General features: G+C 39.1%; 1 protein-coding gene across 2 annotated transcripts in view; it reads right to left on the reverse strand.

Annotated features, from left to right (window-relative positions):
* RERG (RAS like estrogen regulated growth inhibitor) overlaps window positions 1-20674 on the reverse strand; it is a 98027-nt gene that overhangs the window by 4901 nt on the left and 72452 nt on the right. For both annotated transcript variants that reach the window (XM_005526956.3, XM_088055864.1), the window contains exon 3: window positions 14999-15055. In XM_005526956.3, the coding sequence (XP_005527013.1) occupies window positions 14999-15055 (57 nt within the window). The remainder of the gene's footprint in view (window positions 1-14998; window positions 15056-20674) is intronic.

A 20674-nucleotide genomic window follows, 5' to 3' on the forward strand; every position in this document is an offset into this window, starting at 1 on the left:
CACAGCTTGATGATCAAAACCAGTGTGGTTGCAGGTTAAGGAACCTAACCACTAAGCTCAGGCCTTATACTGTGAAAAAATTACAGACCAGTTAGGTATTTTAGGAATGTGTGTTTTAAACATGCTGAAATCATCACATTCCCCTCTTCTAGCAAGGGATCAAGCAGTGATTTCCCTGTTTATGATTTATAAAGGACAACCAGTGGGCATTAAGCATTTACACTATGGAAAAAAGCCCCAACCAAACAACAACCCTTTTTACTGTCCCAGGTTCTGGAAACCAAGCAACTAATCAGAAAGCTAATGAAAAAGGAGCTTGTTTTATCTTAATAAGCTGATAAGCTAAATTTGATAGCATTTGACCTAAAATGTGGAAAGCTAACTGTGCTAACATTCAGATTTATTACTGCTGCTGGCTCACAGATGTCGGTATCGAAAGGCAAATATGTACTCTGTAAAAGTCTGGCCAGTGACTATGGATGCTTTGCATTGTCAGAAACACAATTCTTTCATTTGGTGCAAATCTCTTCCATAGGAACAAAAGATATCTTTTTAGGGAACTCATTTATTTAACTTGAACAACTGGAAGTGCTCATGCTTGGTGAACACCCTTTTTCATTATTCACTTTAGAGTGTCACCTCTTCACAATCAGGAATGTTTGGATGGTGTCATTGCTGCAGTCTCTTCCCAAACCAAAAATGTCACTCCCTCCCTGTGCCACTTTAATTGCTGTAATATCCCAGCTGTCTCTAACAGGGACAAATGGTCAATTTACTTGGGCAGATGGCAAGCAAGCTTGGTTTCAAGCCATGAACTCTGGGTTTTTCTTAAAGGCTGTAAATGCCTCTTCTGGATAGTATTTCCAGGCTGTTGAGGGAGTTGGAGTTTCCCTTTGTGATCCTGAGTGAAGTATATCAAAGTCCCTTGGTGGTGTGTTTTATCTGTGCCTCCCACACCCCCTCTGAGCTGCAGCAATTCCCTCAGGGAATGCAGAAAAAGCAGGAAACTCCAGTTTGGTGTTAGAGCTGCACCTTCAGTGAGTTATTTCTCAGTGCTAGGGATTCCCTGCGTGGCACTCCAAGCTTGAGGTTATTTAGGAACTTCTGCTGTGTTTCTTTGCTTACTCAGATGGCTCTCTGAGGAAGAAATGTGATTTCAGCTCCTTACTTGCTAAGGCTTTGCAGTGCTCATATCAAGCCTTCTACCATCTGGCTTGACAAGTGGCTGCTGAGAATTTTCCACAGAACCTGAGAAAGTTCTCACCCAGCCATGTGCAGGATATCTGTGAAATATCTTCCTCAGGAAGCAGGATGGGGTAGGCCATACAGATATTCCCTAAGAAGTGGGAGAATAAATCTCAAGGAGTAGACTTTTGCTCACTGTGAGGTTTAATTGATACTTGGCTTCTCAAAATAGGACTCTGGTGGTGCTTTGTGTTGCAAGTTTAACTTTGGCTTTGGCTGCTCACGTTGGAAAGGAATTTTGATGCTGGATGAGTAGCACTGATTTAGGTCAGATTTGTGTAAATAAATCTTACTAAATGTGTGTCTGTTCCTGTGCTTTGGAATGTGTGGTAGCTGCCTGAATTTTAATGAGGAGTGTAAAACAGCTGGACTTTGAAAGCATTTTTGGTGTAATCACAGACATGGCTTCTCCTTCAAGGGAACACAAAAATCTGAAGAATCTGGTTGTCTTGTAAATTATGAGCCCTGAAGATGTGAGTTCCAGTCTGCTCACACTGATTGTACATCACAAAAACATTGCCTTGCTTGGGGATTTATCAGTATCATTTTCCTTGTGGCACTTTTTTCTTTTTCTTTTTCTTTTTCTTTTTCTTTTTCTTTTTCTTTTTCTTTTTCTTTTTCTTTTTCTTTTTCTTTTTCTTTTTCTTTTTCTTTTTCTTTTTCTTTTTCTTTTTCTTTTTCCTTTTCCTTTTCCTTTTTATTTTTCTTTTTCTTTTTCTTTTTTTTTTTTCTTTTTCTTTTTCTTTTTTTTTTTTCCGCCCTTTTTCTTTTCCCTTTTTCTTTTTCTCTTTTTTTTATTTTTCCCTTTTTCTTTTCCCTTTTACTTTTCACTTTTTCTTTTCACTTTTCCCCTTTTTCTTTTTCTCTTTTTTCTTTTTCCCTTTTTCTTTTCCCCTTTTTCTTTTCCCCTTTTCCTTTCCCCTTTTTCTTTTTCTCTTTTTCTTTTTCTTTTTCTTTTTCTTTTTCTTTTTCTTTTTCTTTTTCTTTTTCTTTTTCTTTTTCTTTTTCTTTTTCTTTTTCTTTTTCTTTTTCTTTTCCCCTTTTTCTTTTCCCCTTTTTCTTTTCCCCTTTTTCTTTTTCTTTTCCCCTTTTTCTTTTCCCCTTTTTTTCTGTTTCCCTTTTTCTTTTCCCTTTTTTTTTGGAGACATGCAAGCAGAGAGCAATTACAGGGCTTGAGATCCTGCTGGACCCCTGACTGAAACCAACCACTGACGGCACAGGTGCACATCTGAGTCCCTTGACTCCTATTAGAGTTGATGAAATAAAATAGGTGCTGGTGGATATAGCTTGTCTGAGCTCTCTGCTGGAATAATCTGCACCTCAAAATCACTTGGAAGTCCAAAATTGGTCAGCTGAATGCAGGATCCATTCTTATCCTTCATCATCACGGTTAAGCAAAAAAAGCAAGGTGTAACACCCTACCAGTGGCTCCCAAGATGGTTTTAGGCAATTTCCTGCACTTCAGACTGTGATTTTCCAGGTGTTGCCCATATATTCTACCTTCAGCTGTGTGTCTAAACCCTCAGAGATGGAACAGGCACCACGGAGCTGCGCTTTGCTCACCACAAACTCGGAGCAGACTGAGCCGTGGCCTGGCTCCATCTGCCAGAGCTGTGGAAATAGATTGATTTATTTGCTCTGCTTCACTATAAATAAGTAAATCTGACCTGTTCTTGCTGGTCTGGGACTCTGCTGTGCTTCCAGTCATATTCCCAGTAAGAATCCAAGGTGCTGATGAGTGTGGCTTTGAAGGCTGATGCCAGATTTCAGAGTGGCTCCTGGTCATAAAGATGAAATCCCCCAGCACTCCTGCTGTGCAAAGCACTTTTGGCTCTTGTGGTCCCATTGTTTGAAAATTTAAGGTTTATTTCAAATATATTTGGAGCTGTCAAAAGGCCTGAGGAACACATTGGAAAGTGGCAGCAGTTGGTTTGGTTTTGAGCCACAGTAATTCACTAATTAATGAATTAATCAAAATTATTTTGCTGGAAAAAAACAAAAACAAAAACTTCCCTGGGGTCTCTTGGTGTTGATAAGCATATCAAAAATATCTCTATTCTTCTGAGCAGTATGATTAAAAAAAAAACAACAACAGAGAACAGGAAAAAATAATATATAAGGAAAACTTTGAAGCCCATGATCCACAGACTGTCTGTGGATAAAAATATTCAGTCACAGCTTCATCCCATCATCACATCCTTGCACTGTACTCACTGTGACATTTTTAACAGAGTTTTGGCCTATAAGACTTGGCTGCTCATCTCTCAAAACTTTGTTTTATCCTGTTTTTCTGAGTGTATTTTTATATATATTCAGAATATGTTATATATATTCAGAATATGGTATTTTGTAGAGGAAAACTATTATCTGAGAATGAATTTCTAGGTTTTAGGTCATATTTGCAGTGATGTAAAAAGCTGTTTTTTAACACTTGTTTATTTTGAACCAGCAGTATATATTGGGATATGACAGCTCTAGAAGATAATATTTGCAGGGAGGTGTTTTTGGGTTTTATGAGTAGGTAAATCAGCTGAGCAGGAGCAATAATATTTTACAGGAAAACTTAAATCAGCCTGGTCTCTTGGTTGTTTTTAAATACAGAGAGACAAAATCTCTCTTTCCATACAGGATTTTACTTGATTTTTTCTTTTTTTGTCAAGAAAGCTTACTAAAACAAGGACATATAAAAATGCTTTAAGAAACTTTGGTCTAATGGTGGTTTTCAGCCAGGTGAATCCAAGAAATGCAAGAGATCTGGAGAAAGACTTTTTGTGTGCTGATTACAGGAGAGTTTTGAGACCAAGAACCTCAGCTAATGGACATGAAATTTTAAGTCATGGTTAAAATCCTGTTGGATGGCAATGTCTAAAAGATTAAAGCTCCCCATAATTAATTCTGTTAACAGAATAGAAGTTCTTGTTTCTTGTTTGGGGTGGTTTTGTTGGTACCTCACTACTCATTTAGACTCCTGCAACCTTTGACACCCATCAGGTGCACCTGCCTGTCACATTTGAGAACAGTGACTTTGACAGCTCATTGGGGAGAAAAAAAATTGGTTTTTTTGCTAATTCTGATGTTCTCCCAACTCTTCCTTGACCCAGCTCTGGTGAGGTCTGGGCCCTTCTGCATTTCTTTGCTGCTTCAGGAACTTTTCACATTTTAGAAAGCCCCTGTAAGTTGAGTGTATCCTCCTGACTCAGACAGCCTCTCCTGCCTTCTCCTTTCCTCAAAGCACAGCAGAATTTATTTTTCTTTCTTGCCTTTGTTTCGTGTTCCCTCTATTTTTTACCTTACAGGAGGGTTTTTATTTTGCCACAACCAGTGGTTTTACTGTTTTAAGCACAGTACCACAGTATAACACAGTACTTTGTGTATCTAGAACATATTTCTAATGCTAATGTAGTGTAATCTCAAGGGTCACTTTATTCATTAATACCACAGACCCCCAAATGAATATTATAATAAATAATACAATAAATAAATATTATATACTATTTATATTATTTCTATTAATAAACTCACATATTTATATATTAATATAATTTATATATAATATATATAATATATTTATATATTTATATATTTATATAAATTTATAAATATTGTTATTTATAGTGATATTTATTAGATATTACATGATATTAATATCATTAACTATATTATTTATATTATATTATATTATATTATATTATATTCTATATTCTATATTCTATATTCTATATTCTATATTCTATATTCTATATTCTATATTCTATATTAAATATTATATATTATATATTATATTATATTATATATATTATACGAATATTAACTATGAATAGATAATAAATATATATTTAAATGTATTATATATTTATATTTATATTTAGTTTATATTTATATATATTTTATATATTATATACTTATTAATATATTATATATAACTATATCTATAATCTATATTACACATATAGATTAGATATATAATTACTATATAAGATATATTATACATTATATAGAATTCTATATAATATATAATCTATACATTATATATAGATAATATATAATTATATAATATACATGATATATATTCATATTTATATATTATATATTTATATAGATAAATTGATATTATGATTAATAATAAATTATTATTAAGCATCAAACAACATGCCACAAATGGTCATTGTGTCACTTTTATCATGTGTAAAAGGAGAAAAACCAATAAAAACAACATTTCTGAAAGGAAACTCTGTGACTCTGACAACTGGGACTCTTCACTGCTGTGTTGTGCACGTGTGTAGCCCCAAGAGTCAGGAAATGGGGAAGGAAAACTTGCAGCAGGAGGTTGTACCCTCACCAGGGGTGTTGTGTGCTCACAGTGTGCACAAACCCTGGTGTCAAGCTACAGATTTCAACCAAAACAGGTATGAAGGAAGATCCTTCTTTGCAGAGATATGGATTTCAACCAAAACAGGTATGAAGGAAGATCTTTCTTTGCAGAGATATGGATTTCAACCAAAACAGGTATGAAGGAAGATCTTTCTTTGCAGAGATATGGATTTCAACCAAAACAGGTATGAAGGAAGATCCTTCTTTGCAGAGATATGGATTTCAACCAAAACAGGTATGAAGGAAGATCTTTCTTTGCAGAGATATGGATTTCAACCAAAACAGGTATGAAGGAAGATCTTTCTTTGCAGACATATGGATTTCAACCAAAACAGGTATGAAGGAAGATCCTTCTTTGCAGAGATATGGATTTCAACCAAAACAGGTATGAAGGAAGATCCTTCTTTGCAGAGATATTTCACCCAAATCTGGAGTCCCCAGCCTGCTCCACACGCAGTGAAATCTCCTCTTGGGGATGTGCAAGCAGGTTTCTTCTCAAACTCCATGTGTTGGTGTAGTCAGGGTTGTGAGTGCAGTGCTGCAGGTGTTCCCAAACTACGTCAGGTTTTGATCTGACTGATGAAAGATTTTGATGTGACCGAGCAGAAAAGGAGCGGCGTGGGAGGCGCGGCAGGCGCTCGGTGCTGGCTGAGCTGCTCTCAGCTGCCTCCTTCCTTCTCAGAGCTTTCTGTTCTGTGTAAATCGAGGCTTGGTGAGGCATTGCAACCCTACTCATAACCCTGTGGGGCCAGCAGGCAAGAGCCTCTGCACAAGCCAGGCTTTGGGGCTGTCCCTGCTCCATGCAGATGGGCACAGACTATTCCTGGGTGACCTTTGCAGAAGCTTCAGGTGCTGCGGGGACTCATGGGGGGGAACAAGGATGCTATAGGAACGAAATCCCCATTTCTCCACGAAATATGGACAGCAAATCCAGGAGGAATGAGGCTTGATTAGGTTGCTGCTTAGTGAGGAGTTCGGTTTTAATCACATTTTGCTATTTTTAATTAAGTGGGAAGGTAGTTCATGGTTAGTCTTTACATAGCCCAAATAAAGTTCTCACCCTGGCATGAGAGGATCTGCTGCATCCCTAGAATTTCCTCTTTTTAGGTAGAACACGTGGGTAATACAAACCTAGTCTAGAGATAATAATTTTTTCTTGATGTGTTGATATTTTCAAGAAATAATACTTTGGCCTCCAAACAGAAACTGTAGAATAGTTTTCTTGAAGAGGATTCTAAAAACAATGAAAAATGTCTTTGTTTCTTACCTCCTGCTGCATGCAAATGTGATTTTTCTGCTGCATGTGAACAATGGGTTTCTTTTGAGAGGTGATGTTGCTTTTCCTTTCCTTTAGGTTCTGTCCTCACTCAGCTTTTACTGGGATAGGCAAAGAAAATGTGGGCAGGTACCTGGGAACTGAATTCATCAGGGCATGCTAAAACCAAACCAACAAAGCCAGATCAGGGAGTAAGCTCAAAGGTTTAAACAGCTGTTGGTTGTTTTGCTTTGTTGGTGTTTTTTGTTTTGCATTTAATTTTCTTGCCAACACTTGGAAGTTCTGGTTCTCAGTAGGAACATGCTGGTTCTCAGTAGGAATGACACCCCTGATAAATTTAAGCCTAAATAAATCATATTTTGCTAGGACTTTTTGTCTGATTGCAGCATGAAGTCTTTGCTGGTGAAGCTGAGTTTCACCTTCTGACAATACAAATGAAAACCAACCAGTGAGACTTTTCTCACACCCAAAACAAGTCTCTCCTGAAGGTGCAGAGGCAAGCACTGGAAAATTCTGCTCATCTGGGAAACACTGAAACACTGAAACATCTGGGAAACCATGAGCAGCAAAAGTAGGGGCAAAATATTTTGCAGCTGTAGCTACAGCAAGAACAGCCACTGCCATTCCTGAGTTTTGCTGTCTGTTGAGCTACTGTAAAAAAGCAGTGTTTTTATTACTGGCATCAGGAATATCTTCATCTTGAGGCTCACATGAAAGAAAACAAACCACATTTTCAGATAACTGCTTCTCATGTTATTGTAAGCATCTTCTGTTGCTGCTCTCAATTACAATTTCATCGTTTCAAGTCTTTGTTGGGAATTTTAGAAGCCACAGTTGGTGTTTTAAGGTGCTTTAGGCCATATGAGCCCATTTCCTCAGAAACACCTCCGAGAAACTGGGAATACTTTCATGGCTCATTGCTATAATACATTCAGCATAAATTCCTCCTGCTGAAGAGCACAGTAAAAATGATGCAACATATTAAATGTATATCAAGTTAAATAATGTTTCTACTGTTTTGATGTAGGAAAAGAATGATCACAGGAAAATGCCTAGGAAGGCACAACCTCCACTGCTGAGGACTGAATCCCTTAAGCACCGAGGCAGGAGAAATGAGTAATTTTGTCAATAAAAACCGAGGATGGGAATAGCTGGAGTCTGGCTGGAGAATAAGGCGGTTTCCTGGTGATTTATGAAGCGCCTACACGTTTGTCATGGCAGTCCCTGAGGCACAGGCTGGCAACCATTCCTCCCAGCCCTGAATTTTTGGTGACCAGCACAGCCCACTCTGGCTGAGAGCCCGCTCGTGGCCGCGTGTGTCGCTCCCGGACGAGCTGGAGCTGTCAACACGGCGGCTCAGATGAAATGTGCAGGAGGCAAAGCTCTGCAAGATGATGGCAGAAACTCTCTGCTCTTCTGCTCACTATAGAAAAATGGTTATTTTCCAGCTCCTTGGAGACTTCAGTGTCCTGTAGTGCAGCTGGAAGAGGAGAGGGCTGGCAGGGGAGGCTGCCTTCCTTCCAGGGCTGTCTACCTTTACCCCCAAGGGCTGGGGGGCCACCAGTTAATGATTTATAAACACCTATTTGACTGTGGGCTGCTCTGGTCAAAGCTCTGTTTGCTGTCTGGGCAGTTTCTCCCTCAGCTGTGGGATTTTCCTGCTGGAGACAAGGCAGTTAAACCTTCAGGAGTGTTAAGGCAAACTTGCTGAGTAAGCCACAAGTCAAGAAAACTAAAAACCCACAATGCACAAAGGCAATGTTTCTTTAACTTGGGATCTGCAGCGGGGATGGCAATCCCAGGGATCAGCAGTTTGTGTTCACATGGTATTCCAGCTGTCCAGACAATGTGTTAGCTGAATAAACCAGACAGCAAAGACAATTCTGGAGAGCTGTGTTTGGACCTGAGCTCTTTATCTTGGCTTCAGTGGCACAGAGTTATCCCCAAAAGACAGTTCTTGCATCTTCTCTTGCTGGGATGAATTATAATATATAATAAATGATACTAAATGCTTCTACTCTTTACTGAGGTCTTGATTCCCACAGCAAAGCTGTTTCTGGTTCTCAAGCATTTTGATGAAAGCCAGTTTGGATAGATTCCTGATATATTCCTGATATATTCCTACTAAACAACAAACTTTGTTGTTTATGTTCTTCATGCAGGCCTGTATTTATCTAGTGCAGAAAACAAATTCAGGCCAGCATTATTGGTCTTATTTATTACTTATTTATTTACTTATTTATTACTTATTTATTACTTATATTGGTATTTATATCATGTATGGGACCTCCAAACTTTCCTTGTGATTCCTGAATTCTACTGTTTTGCTAACAGAACCCCCCCCAGCTATAGATGTAGGCAAAACTGCCCTTCTAATGCAAAAATAATCATCCTTGCAAGAAGTTTTCCAGTGGGAAAGGCTTTCTAGCCAGTGTAAATACCTTCACAAAGCCATTTCTGCTGTTCTTGCCACAGTGGTGTAATTTGCAAGTCTTGAGCTCATCTGTGGGAGATTCAGTTTTATGCTGTGAGAGAATTCAGGGCTCTAAGAGAGGTTTCTGTCTCCTTCTTTCAAGCAATTTTCACAACTTTGTCTCCTACCTTTCTTGCTTTCCTGATACCTACACATTTCACCCATGTTTGGGGGTCTCTTATGGGCTGTCTGTATATTGCATTAGATGGGACCTTACAGAAACACTGCTCAACATTTTATTCTGCCAGGGGGGAAATTGTGACCTAATAGGAAGAAAGACTCTTAAAATAATGTCACTATTAATCTAGTAGTCCTGGCAAAAATCATGATTTTTCCTAAGAGTCCTATTTCTTTTGGTTACCTCTACTCCTTTAAAGTAGTGAAGAGTCTTCTCTCTATCCCATTCAAATTAAATTAAACTTTTGCTTTCTGTCTTTGCCTTCATACACAGGGCAGTCTGTCATGTCCTGTTCTACTGATTATCTGCTAAGAGAGAGCTTTCAGAGGATTGGCAAAGTCACATGAAATGTGTGAACAGCCAGAGAAAGACATCTAGGAGCAGTGTGAGAAAGCCAAGACACTTTTAGAAAGGTCAACAAAAATATCAAGGTCAACAAAAATATCATCTCCTTGTTTGCTGATATAAGTAGATTTTTGTTTCAAATCCAGCCTTTGCTTGGTGTTCCTGTGGGCTTTTGATGAGTGTCTTAAATCTGAGTATCAGTTACTCTAAAGATTTACAATCTTACTGTAAAATGAAGGATTTTATAGGTGAGACACAGAGGCAGAGGGGCTGCAGACAACAAATCAGTTACAGAAACAAGAAAAGAGCTGAGGAGCCTGTCTGCTGCATTTACCTGGGGTTTCATTTGTTTGGGTTTTTTTCCTATGTAGCAAAAATTGATGTTTAAGTCCTTGAGCCTCGGGAACCCTCTGATTCTCCCAGCTGTACATAAAAATGCTATCCCAAAACAAATGACACAACACAGTTCATAATTCCTCCCCTTTTTGGTTTTTTAGGGTTTTCTTGTTTGTTTCTGTTGTGGTTTTTTTAAAAAAAAATTCTTGGATTCCCCAGCTCTGTTTCTAGTAAAGCAAATTGCTCAGCTTTTAGAACAACAAATGTGTTCTCAGAGAAATGCTGCAAAAATGATTTTTAAAAGGGCTCAGCCATAGCAATGATGAATTTTCTTCTTTCATCATTTGATCCAGGAGATTCTCCCTGCATGTCTTGGCTTATGGAGGCAGGAAATTTGCTGCTACCCATGAAGTTCTCTGCAGCTCCTCTATCTGTCTGCTCCTGTGACAGCTCTTTGGGCCTTCTCCTCCTTTTTCTGCCTCCCAGGAAAAGCAAAAAATAAATTTATCAGTTCCCATGATTACTCTGATTCAGCATCTCCAATTTTAAAATCAATTAAATATCAAAGTGAACCACAAAATCTCTCCATCTTCGAGCTCAAGCAAAGGCAGCCTAAATTCTGGGCACTGCCAGCAGCTCCTGGGGGGAATTGCTGAGATGCAGACTGTTATTGCAATTTACTGGGACTGGGGAGAGCAGCTATTCCCTGCTGAATTCCCTGAAAATTGTGGTGTCAAGCCCTGGGGTCACTGAGGTCCACAGGAGCTCCACATTCATGATAAGAGTGTGACTTCACTGGTGCCCAACCCAGGCCAAGCATTCTGAGGTCTTCTAACATCACACCGAGCTTGTTTACATGTTTTATTTCAGGTTGTGTTCTATTTAAGAGCATGAGGACATTAATGGATATTGGTGAAATCCAAAAGTTCAAAATGATTGAATTTTCAACTATTTTCACTATTCAAAAATAGTGAATTTGGTGGGAACCCAATCCCCTTTCTCAGTGTGTATTTTACTAGTTTGAGAAGACTAATGCTGAATTCTTTATGTATTTAATGTTTTAGAAAAAGACTGCATGTATTTTTTAATGTGAGCAGTTCCAGCCCATTTCTACATGGAGCTCTTTCATCTAATTCTGTTGGAAATGTGAGATAGCTGCAATTTACTGTAAATGGAGATGGATGTGGAAACCCATTCACCTTGATAATGCCAGGTAGGAATTTACCTGGAGGAATTCAGCACCTTCTGGAAAAGCAAACAACAACCCTGTGCCAAGATGGTGACAATGACTTGCCAGTTAAACAGAAATATTGGACAAGTGGAGGCTGAGGGTTAACACTCCCAGAAAAATGACCTTTGCTGTGGTTTTTGCCCTCTGGCTGAGAAATGTTAAATAAAAAGCAGAGTGAGAAGTACTTTAGTGAAGATGCAGCTGTCCTGCCAGTGTTTGCACAGATCCAACATCTGCACAAAAGTGGCAGAGCTGCAAAGCCCTGACTTCAGCAGCAGCTCTGTTTCCCAAAGCTTGCAGGGTTCAAAAAAAATCTTATTTTGTGGTTGGTAATTTGGCTCCTGGTGGTACAACATTCCATCCAGGTGCTGCTAAAAACAGGGCCCTTCATTTTCTTCTGGCAGGTTAGAATAGTAAGGAATATTTATAAGGTGTGTTTTTTCCTTCCCAGTTAAAATGTGCCTCCCTTGAATAAAAAGAGGAAGAGGTTTGGGTTGTTTTTTTTTTTACATATGATGCTTAGTTTAGGTTAATGTTAAATTTCCTTCAGGCCTTGAACAGCTTGGTGAAAGCTTTCCTAAAAATAGGAATTATCTGGGGATTGGTTGCATCAGAGGGCTAATGGGTGGTTGAAAACTTGACATAAGAAATAAACCATACATTTGACATTTTTATCACAGCCCCAGCGATTTTTGGCAAAACCTCCAGTTGCTTAGTAGCTGGATGGTTTTCATCTGTTTTACTCCTGTCCTTTTAGAATAACTTGACAAAGCTGCTCATTTCTCCCTGTAGAGGAAATGATTCTCACAGACACAGCCTTAATTTTTTATATTGATTGAGCATGTAGATATTCCACAGAACTGTTGAGCAGAAATGAATCTGTTCTGCTAAAACTTCTCAGTGAATTCAGATGTTTACAGGTAACTGGACACCAAATCACTGCAGGATGACAATGCTAAAAAACAGAAATGCATTTTTTTCAGGCACTGGTTTTCAAAGCTTTTCAAGGTACAGTTTCTTTCTGATTGATCTCTGAAGGCCTAAATAATGGTTACAATTTCAAGATAATTTTTCATCTCTAACACTCCAGCACCTTTTTTGAATCCCATTGTGATCTGTAGTTTGACAAAATAATACTTTACAAAACAATCTCTTGGTGAGCAGCTTCTACCAGAGATTACTGTGATTAAGAAATAACTCCTTGACAATAGTTTATTAGTTTTTGAATTTCTCAAACCTTTTCTTCAGAGCAACCCAGAGCTCTGAGCATCACAATGACTGCAATACGTAATTTAAGATAATATTCTCTAAACTGAATGGGGATGTAGAATTCAGTAAATCAAGAGAGACTTAATTTTTTGAGTTTATTGAGATAACACTATTGCCTGCACAGAAGCTTTCTGTGCTGCAAAGAGAAGACAATTAGATTCCTGAGGGGCACGGTAATTTGCAATTGTATTCATTTGTAAAGCAGAAATAAATGTCAAGCCTTGTACAGCAAAAAGAGCATGGGGCCTTCATAATGGGGGGGAAAATATAAGCTTTGTAGCTTGCTAACAGCTTCATTTGTGTGCTTAAACAAGGCAAAAAAGATGCTTTTGCATGCAGTGGCCCTGCAAGAAATTGATGAACTTGGACTAAACTGTTAGAGAAGACTTTATACAACTCTTGTCAGGTTCTAAGAATGCTGTACTGGTGATAGAAATGTGAAGTTCTGACACCAGCAGTACTAAAGGAACATTCCACTGAACATTCCACTGTGCAGCACAAGGCAGGTGACACATAATTCATTCATTGAGGGATATATTGATAGCAGCAGATAAAAGAATGTATTTGAGTTCAGGTTGTGCTGAGATTTATTTTCCCAAGATGGGAGTTTTGATATCTGTCATCTCTCCATTTTTGCCTAACAAAAATACTTAGTAGGATCCTGGATATTTGCTTTTTACAAAGGGCTGCCTGGGTTCTGGGGTGGAATTTATTAAACTTCATTTCTGCTGTGCAATTTTATGGCATTTTCTATTTCCTTAATGAGACTTAAGGAAAGAACATTAATAAAGAAATTGATATTTAACTGCATGATCTGTGTTGAAGTCTGCAAAGAAACGTTAGGAAGGAGAGAGGAACACATTTTTGGAGAAAAGAGGATTTTCCAACCCTTTACTTTGCGTGTGATTTGCTTAGTCCTGAGGTTCTGAAGGCACCTTCTAAGAGGTGAATGCCTTGTCTTGGACTTCTTGGCCTGGATTTGCAGAGCATTTATATTTGCTGAGAATTTAAATATATGGAAATTTAAGAAATACTGAGAAAATTGACCTTGGCACAGTTTTTAAGTGAAGCCTCTAATTCAGGGCAACTGTTCAATAAGATTTTTGAGATATCTGAGCCAGCTTCTTGAAAATGCCAGACCCAACAGGGCTAAGTGGGAGCAGTGGAAGGGAAAGGTGGATGGCCTTTAGGTGATTGGTTCCCCTCTCTGGTCACTCAAAAATGAGAGGGAATATATGTTTGGAAAATGAGGTAAAAAAAAATTACCTCAGTCTAGGTAGGCTGTTGGAGTCAGAGGCACAGAGTGTGTGCCCTTATCTCTGATACCAAGAAAACACTGAATTTCATATAACACCACGGAAACAATGGTTAAATAGAAAAACTGAGAATGTGTGTAAATTAGAGAGCTTTCTTAGGTCACTGGGTGAAAAAGTTAAAGTCTAAGGTTTAAGCCAGTTGAGAAGATAAGAGGCAAGATGGAGGATTTAGGGTGTTGTCTCTTCTTCCTTCTTCATCTTCTTCTCAAGGTTTTTGGGTAGTAATGAGTGATTGGATAGAAAATGCCACAGGGCAGCTCACAGGTGTTGGGTCATTGGGTCACTAAGAAAAATAATTAACTTGGCATTTGTTAATTGGGTAAATGGACATATAAAAAACCTTGAAGAAGTTCTTTGTTGGCCATTTTGCACCTTTCTATCTTAGTGCATGTAGCTCCTTGTGCCTTGTATATATGTAATATAGATTAGAGAAGAATAAACAAGAAGAGAAAACTGCCTCTCTCTCATCAAACTCAGTCCAAGGGGGAAAAGAACCCAGCCACAAGTGTCCCACCAGGACAGAAGGCTGACTGTCAAAACCTGCCTTTTTTTGACCACGAATTTTAAGGAATATGAATTTGTTCCAGAATACAGATCTGTATCCCAGTCTTCTTATTCTCAAGCAGAACACGTTTGGACTATTCAAAAGCAGAAAACTGATCTCACACTAAATGATTTGAAGAGCAAAATACTGAAGCAACTTATTTCAATGGCAGAATTCCCGTGGGTTTCTGAGTGGGCAGAAATGTGCCCCACACAGTAACTCTGCCTTTGTCTGGGTGTTACTGCTTCTCTATTCTGCCATCGTAGGAAACAATTTGTTCCAGCTTCAAATGACCACAGAGAAGATTTTTGCAGCAAATTTAGAGGCTGGCTGAGGTTTGGAATTTTAACTCTGTGATTCCTATTGCTTCAGCCATGCCATTCCATGCCACCCTTCCAGGACACCATAACCTACCTAGCGTTGGGTCGTACTCCCAGATGAACCTCTTGGTCAGGAAGCGCACCACGAGAGCTGGAGGGACAAAGAGATTTCGGGTGAGAAGGACAAGACATCAACTCAACAGATTTTTTAAAGCTCTCCCAGCAAAGTTTTCCATGTGAGTGCACAGGTAGCAGCTCCCCTGAACCGTGAGCAGGAGCCAGCGTTGCTGATTGGGGCACTCGACAACTTGTCACTGTTTGTGGCCCACTTCACGCTTTTGGATGGGGGCAACAAAACAAAAACCCCAAATCTTTTTGCAGCGTTAAAGCCACTACTTTGGATGCTTCAGGTATCCTATAACCAGTGGAAAAAGCGTTGGTGGTTTTGGAACCAGCTTTGACACTTTGAAGTGAGGGGTTGATCGAAATGATTTTATTCTTGAAAACTTGCCTTTGGATTGTAAATCTTGTAAGGCAGAAATAATTGGCTAAATAGCTTCCCTCTCTATTTTGGCATGCTTTCCTTGTGACAGTTTAACTTCCACGTTTTGCCTGCTTGAAGAAAACAGATTAAATATTTCAAACCAATGGATAATACATGCTATTAATCAATTTGCAGAAATAGAAAAAAAAGGTTTAGGTTTTGGAGCACTGTAGAGGTAACTCTTCATTTCAGCTTACAGGCTAAGATCTTGCTACTTATGTCCTTGTATTTAGTTTTTTCCATCCCTCCATACCCTTTAAAAACAGCTGATATGGACTTTGATTATTCTTGAATTTAAAACTAAGCAGTGCTTTGAATTTCTAGTGATGTAAATGAATCATTTATCATGGCACACCATCCAAAAACCTTTCTGCAAATGAAGCCAGAGATCTCACTGCACTCCCTACGAGTGCAGCAATTACAGCTACAGGAAAACTTTTCCTTGCCATCAGACTCATGTGATTTTTCCATTCTTGCAGGTGGACAGTAAAACCCAGCTCTGATTCTTTTCAAAACTGAAGCCAGGAGAATGCCCTTCAACCCAGACTTCCATGCCCAACATCAGGATCAGGCAAGAGTCTGCAGAAGAAACCTAATTAATTAAGATTTGCTTAATCAGACAATCAGAATATTAGTTTCAAGAAGATTAGCTGTGCCTTATACTCAGAGGGGAAATAAGAAGCTGATCCCAAGGAAATGAGATCACCACACAAGAAGCAATTTGAGGTTGGTGTTATTTTAAGTTTCTATTTTTCCTTCAGAAATTCTGTTTTGATTTTTTTGCTTGGGCTTTGCTGAAATGTTCCTCAGAGTAGATGTGGCAATTCTCAGTCAAAGTAACTTTTCAAGTCATGGTCCTTAACCTGAATGTCATAACAAAAGAAGATGACCTCTTTATAGCTGATTTCCCATCCATGGTGATGTTCCACCAAGACTTTTTTCTGCATCTTTTATCATTGCTGGAATAGTTCAAGCACCTTGTTGTTTTGAAAGTTTGGTCATGATTCTTCTCTAATGGCTAGCAATAGATTCTCTCTTACTATCTTTGTCAAGGACAGATTTAAAAACAGATTAAAAAAAAATTAAACAAATTTTAAATTATTTAAAACAGATTTTAAAACAAATCACACAGATTTTAAAAATTTGTTCTTTGACAGCCATACTCTGAAGGAGAAGCAATGATGGGCTACCTGTGTGGCAGAGGCTGTGCCTGGACCTGGAGAAGCTAATGAAGAGAGAGAAAATGCAGAAGAACCTGTCCAAATATTTAATACTTAAACATGATCTACCTGTTTATGTGTGCTTCTACTTGTAGATGGAAATTGCTGCAGAGGAGAGTAGAAATGATGGAGAGGACTGGAAGTCTGTCAAGCATGGCTAAGACAAGGTCATGGAGAGCAGCAGCTCTGAAGGGAAAGAGGGAGAAGAGCTGATTTTGGATGTGCCCAAATATAAGTAGAAGTATAGAAGTATAGAAATAGAAGTATAGAAGTATAGAAAGTGACAAGCCATAAGAAGTAGGAGTAGATCTGGACTGAGAGTGGCTGAGACGAGGCTGGGAGGAGAAACCCCCAGTTTTGTACACAGGATGAAATGGTGCAGATGTGCAGAGCTGAGGAATTGGAGATCACAGGTGTGAGCTCTGCTGAGAACGGGGAAGCCAGGCTGTATTTATCTGCAGCACATGCAGATACAGAAATAATTAGAGGTTTAGGAGGGAGCTGAACCAAAGGAAGAAGGGTGGGAGGTGGCTGCCATGCAGAGTCAGATGGCAATTATTCTCTCTGCTGGCAGACCTCAGTGTGAGCACAGTGAGCCACTGGCTAGGCACTGCTGCCAATGACGGATTTTTTTAAGTACTTTTCTTTTCTCTGGGCCCAGTGAAGGGAAGAAAACCCAACCCCAGCGTGTGGGGAACTATCAGCTCCAGAGCCACGTGCTCTGTGTCAGTTTTGGGGCACACACCTTGGGGCTGTGCAGGACTGCTGCTCCTCCAAGGCTGGCTCTGCTCATCCTCCCTTCTTCTGACCCAGTCAATTCCTTCAAAACACTTCTGCTCTCTTTCATGGCAGTGGTCACAGCACATCCCATGAAGCTTTTCACTTCCACACGTTTTTGTGAGGCTGAAGATTAGCAGCATTTCAGATGAGGAATGTGAGCAGCTCTTGATCCAGAGTCTGTTCTGTTTATAAGTACTGCAGACTATGTTGGATGGGAAATGTCCTCATTTTGGCCCCATTAGGGGTGCTTAGCAGATGGGCCTCTGACATCCAGTGGAGTATTAAAACAAATGTATGTGACTTTGCTGCCTGATTTGACTGAAAATAGACGATGAGGGAAGAGCTGGGAAGGGCATCCAAGTGCTTGGGCTGTCAGTCTGGAGACCAATTTGCTGGCTCGTGCCCCAGAAACGATCCCCTGGAGCAGGGGTATCGCTGTGGAGCCACACTGTTTATGTTGAGCTCACCCACTGCCAGATTACATCACTTTTCTGTAAAATAACTCTGCCAGCAGAGGAATCAGGAGTGAGGACATTAGCAATTCACCAGACTTAGAGCTGGAGCAGTCAGATTCCTGCTGCTGGCTTAAATTGATGCTTTGGGCAAAGCAATAAAATCCCCCCTATGTCCTCAACAATGTTGCATGAAAGATGAGTTGAGATGGGCATTACTTCCCTCTAACCTGAGCAAAACTGTTTGACCAGTCAGTTTTACTTAGGCATGTTTAATGCTAATAATGAGCCCAAAACGAGCCCAACAGGTTGAAGAAAACCAATCCAAATGCTGGGTTTTGATTCAAAATAACATTGAGACTGAGTCTGCCCGAAACATATTATTTTCTGATTAAATTAAGTAGCTAATTCCAGTATTTATATTAAAATGGCCATTTCCAGTGCTGTTCCTCAAACTCATTTTGAAGCAGCCAAGGCTCAGCCTGGTGCAGTTGTTAATAGGAGTGCATTTCACGGCCCTCCACTGAGATGAGTCCAGGCTCTTCCCTGAACACTTACAGCTTGTGAAACACAAGAACTTGCAGGCTGGGAAGGAAAGAATCTCCAACAAACTGTTGTGGATTCCTGCTTTTTCAGAGACATGACCATCACCAGAGGGAATTGATGCAACGTCCCAGCAAAGGAAGAACAGACTCATGTCTCTTTCTGCCTTTCCTGACACCCTCGCTTCCAAGTCAGCTGTTCTGTACAGGGCATAAATTAGGGTAGAACTTGGCACAGGACTTTCATTCACTCATGTTTAAAAGTTCTGCCTTAGAAGTTATTCTTGGAGAAGAATCATGACTATCTGTCAAATACATTTGCAGTGCAACTCCACTGAAGACAATGGAGTTATACCAGGATTTAACTTGGCCTATAAACCAAGATTATCAACCACATAATTAATCAATTTCTTTCAAACTTGTGTGGCTGAGTCCCTTACTCAGCTTTAAAAATCCCAATCCATATATTTTGGAACTTTTTTTTTTTTTTTGTGTGTGTGTGTGTGTGTGATATTTTGCATCTTGCTTTAGATCTTTGTTTGGATTTAGTACCATATAAAATGCTCTAGCTAAATTTACAATCTGTCTGAATACATATCTTTGTGGATTTGGTATCGTTCCAGCTAATACAAGCTGAGTTTTTTGGGGAAGAAAGGAAGCAGGGTTTTACTTGAAAAACAACCCCCGTCCCAAAAAGTTACAGAGTTCAAAGTTATTCTAAGAAAAATAACAGTTTTCCACAGTGAAATAACTGCATGATGACTCTTTTATGCCATGAGAATTTTCAGCTATAAAAATGGTCTGAAAGTAGTCCCATTATTTAACTTATCAACAAGTCCATTCCTGGTGCCACGATGATGTGTCATCAGTAAAGCACACTTGGCAGGAGACACCACCAGTGTGGTTAAACCCAAAGGTTATAATGATCAAAAGGCACTTTCAGAATTGAAGCATTTCACTTTTTCTTAAAATATGTATTTTTGTTAGAGAGTTCATCCCCCATTCACCTTCTCAGGGGCTCTTTATGTGCTGGAATTTCAGTGCCCCTGGAAGATGGGGTGAGTTTCATCCTACAGCCCTGTGTCCACCTTTGGGAAATAATGGTTTGTTTTAAAGACAAAACCATGAGAATGGTTTTCCATTCTCTTGGAACCTCTCTTCCTTTGCTCACTCTGGCCACTTCTGATGTTGGGATCTGATGCAGCAAACGAGACTTTTCCTACAGTAAATCTAATGGAGCAAAGCAAGGTCAATAAGAAAGAAAAATAAGGAGAGAAAAATAAGAGAGAAAAATAAGGGAGAACTTGAAGTACGAAAATATTTTGTTGCACACTGCCCTGCTGTTTCAAACTCTGCACGTTTTAGGCATATTTAAGTCACTGTCTTAAGCAGTAAGCTGTTCAGAAAAAAATTCTTTTTATTATATTTTTTCTTTAACAGCACAGGGAGGTCCTCCACTGACTGCCAATATAAGTTAAAAAGTATGTATACTTTAATATATAAAGATCAGTTAAATATAAATACCAAATGTATATATTCTTATATGTACCACATAGCAATTTATATACAGTTTATATAGACAATGTGTGTTTATATACAGGTGTACATGTGCAATTGTAAATACAGACCAGGATTGGACAGCTGTGTGATGAAATGTGGTGCTTTTGCCTTTCAGGAGGCAAAATGTGTCATGCAAGCCCTTTTCTTCAGTGCTAATGGTAAGGGATTCAAATCTGAGCACTAAGAATGGTTCAAATATCTTTTTGTTCTGGTGGAATATAAAGGGACTGGAATACCAGTCTCAAATATCTGTCTCAATTCCAACAGCAGGATCATGGTTGAAACCACCATTCCATGTTCAAGTATTTCAAAACCACTAATAAGCTTTCAAATGTACAGTATTACATGCTGTATATTGGATTTATCTTTACAGTGAATAATATTTTACATGCAGAACGTGAATGCAGTAGGACTCCAAAGGCTATTTCAGATAATAAATCAGTAGGTTGTTCAATTAGATGTCAACAACTGACCTTCTTTTTCTCAAGTTGTTTGGAAAGAGTATCCTACTGTGGACCAGACAAGGACCACAGTCCTGCTCAGCTCTGGTTTTTAGCAGGCTCCATCAGGTTATTCATATTCCAGCCTGACTAAATGTCAGTGTATTTCATGTCACTTTTCAATTTCTGCTACAAGGCTTTGGGGAATATTTCTTAGTGGCAATTTCTGTCT

Source organism: Pseudopodoces humilis, chromosome 5, assembly GCF_049639895.1.
Source record: "Pseudopodoces humilis isolate 2021_Gansu_Grassland_sample_001 chromosome 5, ASM4963989v1, whole genome shotgun sequence".
NCBI lineage: Eukaryota > Metazoa > Chordata > Aves > Passeriformes > Paridae > Pseudopodoces > Pseudopodoces humilis.